This window comes from Toxorhynchites rutilus, chromosome 2 (assembly GCF_029784135.1).
Source record: "Toxorhynchites rutilus septentrionalis strain SRP chromosome 2, ASM2978413v1, whole genome shotgun sequence".
NCBI lineage: Eukaryota > Metazoa > Arthropoda > Insecta > Diptera > Culicidae > Toxorhynchites > Toxorhynchites rutilus.
This window is the reverse complement of record NC_073745.1, coordinates 252364734-252373847: the sequence shown is the minus strand read 5'-3', so window position 1 is coordinate 252373847 and position 9114 is coordinate 252364734. Positions and strand designations below refer to the sequence as shown.

General features: G+C 45.3%; 1 protein-coding gene across 1 annotated transcript; it reads left to right on the top strand.

The window, feature by feature from the left end:
- The first annotated feature begins 3041 nt into the window (after nucleotides 1-3041).
- Nucleotides 3042-7191, top strand: LOC129766816 (uncharacterized). Its single transcript, XM_055767412.1, has 3 exons — nucleotides 3042-3106; nucleotides 3176-5552; nucleotides 6853-7191. The coding sequence occupies exons 1-3, from the start codon at nucleotides 3042-3044 to the stop codon at nucleotides 7189-7191; spliced, it is 2781 nt and encodes a 926-aa protein (XP_055623387.1).
- Nucleotides 7192-9114: the final 1923 nt, after the last annotated feature.

Below are 9114 nucleotides of genomic sequence, written 5' to 3'. Positions count from 1 at the left end.
TATTTGTACCACCCAAACATCAATTGCGAACCCCATTCGAATACTTTCTGCTGCCACATCATGTCCTCTGAAGACAATCATGCAAACGATCAGATGTATTTTCGTCAAACCGCTTCAAGGGGGTTTTCCGCTCCTGTGTGTATTGATCATTTACGCAGAATCTTCCCTTATTTTATGGCAACAACCAACTCATTGTTATCATCATCTACTGTTTTATGCTGTGCTCAGGACCACCCCTCTCGCAGTCATCCATGATTGGTTGGGAATTTCCTCACGTTGAGAACCGCATCATAGACGTTACGATATCCTTATCGTGTCTCTGCAGTTACTTCACAGAAGCTTCCACGATTCATCTCCGCTTTCAAGTCCTAACTAACAATTGAACAAATTGATCTGTCTCCGAGTAAACGATTTCGATGCGACTAATTTGATATTTTTTGTTAGTTTTTTTTCTGTGCTGTGTTTACTGCCGAAAACAACCTAACTGTCGCGTCTCGCATTTCTGAGTCTTGTGAAATTGACATGTGTTTACATTAGTGTAGAAACACCACGAAAAGAGTTATTTTCTGACCGAGAGGAATGGAACATAGCCCACACTGAAGAATCCATTCTCAGCTTACGCTTTTGACAGATGACGCTGATTGAGGGTATCCTGCAATTCGACGAAACGTCCGAATTTTGTTGGCTGGCTTTTTTTTTACCGTTCTTTAGTTGTTGGGCGATCGATAGTGAAATGTTTCTGAGATTTCTCACCCAAGAACCAACGCATGCTCAAACCTACCGCAGTGCTGCGGGAATGAATGAAATAATGCGTCGTCTGCTATCGTTTGGAAAGGAACGGTGTGCGTGTGTACGGGAGAATGTATATCCCTGCATTGACATGTGGCTGTCGTTGCTTCCGCTTGATGCACAGTGTCACGATCGGATCCAAACTGGATGGAGGGGATCTTGGATGGGAACCATATCGAATAAATATCGTCAATGCCAAGCATGGAGATATCGGTAGCAATTACGTGTCGTAGGTTAAGTGAAATTTTTATCCGGTACATGAAACATTTGGCATCTGAAATTAACACGACACGGATGATGGGTAGCAGAATCTACAATAAAGCTAGCCTAGGCATGTGTATTCTCAATGTACCGTACTAAGACCTTCCGAGCTGTGGAATTGCATGTTCTGAATAAAGGGTGTGTCACATCAAATTGCATCACGGAAAAAACGCTGTAGAAATTCGCCCAGTAGACCGATCCTTTTGAAAATTTTAGACAGTAAAATAAAGACTATTAAACAACTTTTGACATTTTCTTTTTATTCATACTTCGAGCCCAAGCCCGTATGCTCGCACCTTCCTCTTTACCCCGTCCATAAGGTTCTGTACAACGGCAGCTGACGAAAGTCCGCTTTGACGTAGGTTTCGTCGTCCATTACCAGGCAATGCGACTTCGTCAGCATTTCGGTGTACAGCTTCCGGACTCGCGTCTTCCCCACCATGTTTTGCCTTTCGTCGCGGTTAGGAGCCTTCTGAACCTTGTATGTACGCAGACCCTCCCGCTGTTTGGTCCGCTGGACGAATGAACTTGACAAATTCAGCTTATTGGCGACATCCCGGACCGAACTTCTCGGATCACGTCTAAACTGCTTAACTACACGCTTGTGATCTTTTTCACTGACGGAGCATCCATTTTTGCCGTTCTTCAGCTTCCGGTCGATGTATTCGAAGTATCGTTTTAGTACTCTGCTGACCGTGGATTGGACGATTCCCAGCATCTTACCGATGTCCCGATGTGACAACTCCGGATTCTCGAAATGAGTGCGCAGGATTAATTCACGACGCTCTTTTTCGTTCGACGACATTTTTCCAAATTTACGAAAAATTGACAGTGAAGCATGGCCAACGTGATCTATACACTCTTATCTGATTATAAGCGAAAGCTGAAGATATAATTCCTAAAAATTAAATTTCTACGGCGTTTTTCCGTGATGCAATTTGATGTGACACACCCTTTATATTTGAATTTTCCTCGGTCTAAGGTGCAAGCTTCATTAACGGTGTATATCCAATAGTGGACAACGTACTTGCCCAACAAGGTCGGTGCCAAATAGCCAAATATTTATTTTTTTTGCAATGAAAAATATAAGCATATAATTATAAGGTTAGTAAAACTCTGTAGAATACGATTCACAAATTAATTTTTTGAAATTAATGTATTGAATTAATTTTTCGAGCCAGAAATTAACGCATGATTAGTGACTGCCAAGTCACAAGTCACCGATCGCGATCACATTGAAGGTGGTATACGAAAAAATCAGAGCACACTATTAATGACGCTGTCATTATGACATTTTTTTCAAAATTCCAGTGAATCAAGCTTAGAGTGTATAGAAACGCGGTACGCATTGATTGCCAGGATAAGTTCTGTTGCGACCATAGCTGCAACGAACCATCATCAGGATGAAAAACAAATTTCAGTGCAGGTTTGCCCCGTCCTACCTGGAAGTTGCAGGCCTTGTACTTCTCACTACTACTTAAACATCGCAATATACCCATTTTTGAATAGGTATAAAAGATAGAATTGATACGTGGAGATAAAAGGTTGCAGAAAAAACGAAAGTGTCCTGATTGAACGGAATTATTTATTTCAATATTAAAATTAGTTGTAAAAATCGTCATATTTCTATTAGTAAAAAAGTTATACAGGTAAACAGATTAAAACAATAGTTAAAATGTGAACTTAATATCTAACTTAAATTACTTACAAACTATAGTTACAGCACTCACGTGTAACCGCAGAAATTATAAAAAAAAGTTCACGAACTACCCTAAAGACACTAAACGTAAGTAGATAAAAAAATAATTTATTTAGATACAAATTAAAAACCGATGAAAAAAATACTAATTCTAGTTTGTAAATTCTAGGAAATTTATAACCTTACAACAAATTATAAAATAAAGGTTATCGATTCGGAAGACGTCTTTGTTGTCCCCGCAACAAATTATAAATTTCGTTTACGCGATCGGAAAGTGCTGTCAACCTGAATTATGTCGAAGCGAGCAAATCGCGCTAAGGATCCCTGTACAGGCTCCGTATCAGATGCGGCTCTTGGGTGAGCCGAAGCGTCAGCGTTGAACGTGTTGAACGATACATGCAAATTTTGTGACTCTGCGGAAAACAGTCGAATGGTGTGTTGCGATAGTTGTGGTGATTGGTTTCATTTTGAGTGTGTAGGCGTAGACGAGAGCGTAGAAAATGTGGACTGGAACTGCAAAGATTGCGGAGCAAAACGTGCAGCTCGGGGCACAACTAGTTCATCGACGTCGGTGGCACCAACGAACACAAATCCCACATCACTGGGCACAATTCCGAAACACCTAGAGGAGTTTCAGGCTTTGAAGAAGCAAATGGAGAGTTTGCAGGAGCTGATTGGAGAGCAGAAGGAATCGTACGAGCGTTTGCTGAGAATTCGAGAACAGGAACAGAGAAAGGTTTTAAAACAGCAACAAAAAAGTTTCGAAAAGCAACTGAAAATAATGGAGCAACAATTAGCATCCCGACTACAGGTACCGAACATAATGCCGAATGCGAACTCGACGACCATCACAGATGTCCCTGAAAATCGTCGGAATACTGTAGGAGAAGCTAGGACAAATGTAGAGCTGCAGCTTTCAGTTTTGGCTGAAAAGCAGGCGCTTGAAATGAAGCACCTCGAGGAACGGGTCAAAGTATTGCAGATAAATAACGACGACCTAAACAGACCCGGAAATGGCGCCACGAGATTAGATCCTGGAGCACAGGATTTTTTCCCGGCGATTGACCCGTTTCGGGCTTCATATTCATCACACGATCTGAGCAGGAGTCAGCTAGCCGCGCGTCAAGCAGTGGCAAAGGAGCTTCCAACGTTCACGGGTGTATCAGAGGAGTGGCCATTGTTTATTGCCACCTACGAAAGCACTACTCGTATGTGCGGATACAGCGACGAGGAGAACTTACTTCGCTTGCAACGTAGTCTGAGGGGAAAAGCCCTTGAAGCCGTTCGAAGCCGGCTTCTGTACCCGACAGGATTAACTGGAGTAATTCAAACGTTGCTTATGCTATTTGGACGGCCGGAGGTAATAATTCATTCGTTGGTGAGCCGGATTCGGAACATGCCTTCGCCGAAGGCGGAAAAGCTTGCAACGCTCATCGACTTTGGAGTAGCAGTCCAAAACATGTGCGCGACGATTAGGGCCTGCGGACTGGAAGAGCAATTGTGCAACGTAGCGTTACTCCAAGAGTTAGTCGATCGGTTGCCGCCAACGATCAAGCTCAATTGGGCCTTGCATCGACAAACATTGAGATCCGTCACACTGTCAGACTTCGGGGCATGGCTGGAAAAGCTAGTAGAGGCAGTGTGTGTGGTTACTATACCCTCTAACACACCGACTAGTACAATGAAGGCGGAGAAACGAACCAGGAAAGAGGACTTGAATGTGCATTTAGAATCTGACATAGACCCATCGTTGAAAGTCGTTCGTAAGCCAACGAACAAAGAATGTGTCATCTGTCAGGAAAGCTGCGGTAGTGCAGCCGCGTGCAAGAAGTTCCAAAATCTCGATGTTAGTGCCCGCTGGGCAGCTCTGAAACAACACAAGCTATGTCGCAAATGTTTGAAGAAGCATTTTGGAGCCTGTGACTTGAAGAATCCGTGTGGGAAGCATGGATGCTCATATATGCATCATGAGCTGTTGCATGACGACTCAAGGTATAAAACAAGTGTTTTTCCGAGGACGATACAATCAGGTGAGCGGGAATCATCTCAGAACTGCAACACGCACGTCAGCGAGACTGGAAGAATTCTCTTCCGATATGTTCCAGTAACAATACATGGTCGTGGCGTTTCGGTCAAGACGTACGCCTATCTGGACGATGGTTCGTCAGCGACGTTGATGGAGCATAGCCTATTTAAGGAACTGAAGTTGGAGGGAAAATCCCACCCTCTCTGTCTGAACTGGACGGCGGATCAGCATCGTGAAGAGAAAGACTCTGTGAAGCTATCAGTGGAGATTTCAGGAGTTGGTTGCAGTAACAAGCGGTATCGAATCCCGAAGGTGCACACAGTACGTCGTCTCGCATTGCCACGTCAAACTATGAACATCGACGAACTCGCAACAGAATTTAAATACCTTGAGGGTTTATCTATCGATTCATACAGGAATGTTTCTCCGAGACTACTCATCGGAATCGACAATTGCCGGCTGGGCCACGCGTTGCGTAGTCGCGAAGGACAAGAAGATGAACCCGTAGCTAGTCGGACACGACTTGGTTGGCTAGTGTACGGGCCGTGCTCAAAGTCAACTGGACATGCAAATGTGAATTATTCAGCTTACCACAGCTTCCACATCTGTCCGTGCAGTGAACACTGTGATGCAGAGCTGCATAAGCCAGTGAAGGATTACTTTTCGTTGGAGAACGTAGGTGTTAAGTCGGAGAAGCCACCTTTGTCAAACGATGACAATCGCGCAATGCAAATTTTGAAGTCGCAAACTAGGCTGAAGGGTGACCGTTATGAATCGGTACTAAAGGGTGTGTCACATCAAATTGCATCACGGAAAAAACGCTGTAGAAATTTAATTTTTAGGAATTATATCTTCAGCTTTCGCTTATAATCAGATAAGAGTGTATAGATCACGTTGGCCATGCTTCACTGTCAATTTTTCGTAAATTTGGAAAAATGTCGTCGAACGAAAAAGAGCGTCGTGAATTAATCCTGTGCACTCATTTCGAGAATCCGGAGTTGTCACGTCGGGACATCGGTAAGATGCTGGGAATCGTCCAATCCACGATCAGCAGAGTACTAAAACGATACTTCGAGAACCTAACCATCGACCGGAAGGTGAAGAACGGCAAAAATGGGTGCTCCGTCAGTGAAAAAGATCACAAGCGCGTAGTTAAGCAGTTTAGACGTGATCCGAGAAGTTCGGTCCGGGATGTCGCCAATAAGCTGAATTTGTCAAGTTCATTCGTCCAGCGGACCAAGCAGCGGGCGGGCCTGCGTACATACAAGGTTCAGAAGGCTCCTAAGGCAAAACATGGTGGGGAAGACGCGAGCCCGGAAGCTGTACACCGAAATGCTGACGAAGCCGCATTGCCTGGTAATGGACGACGAAACCTACGTCAAAGCGGACTTTCGTCAGCTGCCGGGCCTGTTGTTCCTCTCCGCAGAGGACAAATTCAGCGTTCCGGAGGAGATTCGCATGCAGAAACTATCCAAGTTTGCCAAAAAGTACATGGTGTGGCAAGCAATCTGCTCTTGCGGAAAGCGGAGCGCCCCCTTCGTGATGACCGGCACGGTAAACGGGCAGGTTTACCTTAAGGAGTGCCTACAGAAGCGCTTACTACCACTATTGAAGCAGCACGAGGGCCCGACCATCTTCTGGCCGGATCTCGCTTCGTGCCACTATTCAAAGGACGTGTTGGAGTGGTACAAAACCAACGGGGTCACCTTCGTGCCAAAGGAAATGAACTCGCCCAACGCGCCGGAGCTTCGCCCAATAGAGAAATATTGGGCGATTATGAAGCAGGCCCTTCGGAAGAACCCAAAAGTTGTCAAATCGGAGGCGGACTTCAAGAGAAAATGGATTTCTGTTCAAAAAAAACTACAACCTGACGTTGTACAGAACCTTATGGACGGGGTAAAGAGGAAGGTGCGAGCATACGGGCTTGGGCTCGAAGTATGAATAAAAAGAAAATGCCAAAAGTTGTTTAATAGTTTTTATTTTATTGTCTAAAATTTTCAAAAGGATCGGTCTACTAGGCGAATTTCTACAGCGTTTTTTCCGTGATGCAATTTGATGTGACACTTTACTGTGGAAGTACAAGGACGTTCATCTGCCTAACAGCAAACAAATGGCCATGAAGAGGTTGTTATGTCTGGAGAAGAAGTTATTGAAGGAGCCTAACCTAGCGGAGGCGTTCGCCAAGAAGCTTCGTGAGTACGAGCAGAAAGGATACATAAGAAAGTTATCGCCTGCTGAGCTCGACACTAGATATCCTCGATCGTGGTTTCTGCCAATATTCCCTGTCCAAAATCCAAATAAACCTGGCAAGCTTCGCATCGTTTGGGATGCAGCCGCTACAGTCAACGGTATATCGTTGAACTCCATGCTGTTGAAGGGCCCAGACATGCTGACATCTATCGTGATGGTGCTTTAAAAATTCAGAGAGTTACGGATTGCCGTGGCTGGAGATATCGTCGAGATGTTTCATCAAATTCTGATGAATTCGATTGATCAGCAGTCCCAAAGGTTCTTGTGGAGAAGCTGCGATCAAAGCCGAGAGCCAGACGTATACGTCATGGCGGTTATGACATTCGGAGCCACCTGCTCACCGAGCTGTGCGCAGTTCATAAAAAATGTAAATGCAAAACGTTTCCAAGACCAGTTTCCGAGGGCCGCGGAAGCAATAGTTCACGAGCATTACGTGGATGATATGCGTAGAGACGGAGACTGAAGCAGAAAAGTTGGCGAAGGAAGTTGAATACATCCACGGTCAAGCAGGCATCCAGATCCACAATTGGTAATCCAACTCCAAGAAGGTACTGGAAGCTCTGGGCATAGAAGATCGAGGTGAGAAAAACCTAAACACCACAGCGGAGCATGCATCGGACAAGGTGCTAGGAATGTGGTGGTGTACTGTAACGGATATGTTGACGTTTAAGGTTTCACCTCGACAGGACTCAGGACTTATATCAGGCCAAATTGTCCCGACAAAGAGCACCTTAATGAAAGTTTACGATCCGCTGGGACTTATCGGAAACTTCCTTATGTTCCTGAAGATCCTGCTCCAGGAAATATGGCGTTCTGGTGTGACGTGGGACGAGCCAATAGCTAGATGGAATGGAACAAATGGAAGCTTTGGTTGAAAGTCCTCCCCAGAATTGAATCCGTTCGTATCCCTAGATGCTGCCGGATGTGTACCGGAGCAAAAGATCCGAACATTCAACTTCACGTTTTCGTTGACGCGTCCGAGAACGGCTACGCTGCCGTGGCCTATCTTCGCTTCGAAGAAAGTAGAACCATCGAATGTGCACTAGTCGGCTCGAAGACTCGAGTTGCTCCATTGCGATTTGTCTCGATTCCCCGCCTCGAGCTTCAAGTTGCAGTGATAGGAGTACGCCTTGCTATCAGTATAGAAGATTCGCATAAGCTGAAGCCATCGCAGAGGTTCTTCTGGTCGGATTCGCGGGACGTGATTTGTTGGATAAATTCAGACCATCGCAAGTATAGTCAATTTGTCGGATGCCGAATCGGAGAAATACTAGAGCTCACCGAAGTATCAAAATGGAACTGGATATCAACGAAAATCAACGTTGCGGATGATGCTACTAAATGGCAAAGGTTGCCAAATCTCTCCTCAAACGGGCGCTGGTTTCGAGGTCCCCCGTTTCTCTGGGAACCGGGAAGCAGATGGCCTATTACCAGGTCTGATCCCGGATCCACCACTTTAGAGTTGCGATCTCATGCTTTGCACCACACATTGCTGGAACCAGCCATCAAAATAGACAAATTTTCACGATGGAAGCGCCTAATACGACATGTGGCCTTTGTCCAGCGGTTCCCAATGAACGTTCGTAGGAAAATTTTTAAAGGAGACTCTCGTCACTGGACCACTCACGCAAGAAGAGTTGGTTGGAGCTGAGAACTACATATATAAGACCGTACAAGCCGAAGTTTTTCCGGAAGAGATCCAGATTCTCCAGGAAGCGGATCGGGAGCCTTGGAGAAGCAAGAGAAGTATACCGAAAGATAGTGCACTCTAGAAGCTCAGCCCGATTTTCGACAGAGATATTATGTGCCACGCCTTCGTACCGTCTACCGTCGGATTCGAAATCGTTGCCAACTTTCCAGGATCAGAAATGCGAAACCTCAGTCACCGATGATGGGAGATCTGCCTCCGATGCGTCTGAAAGCTTTCTCTAGACCATTTTCGTACGTCGGAATCGACTACTTTGGGCCTATGCAGGTGATGGTAGGCCGTAGGGTAGTAAAACGATGGGGCGTATTATTTACGTGTATGACCGTAAGAGCAGTACACATCGAGATCGCCCACTCGTTATCCACCGATTCCTGCATACTA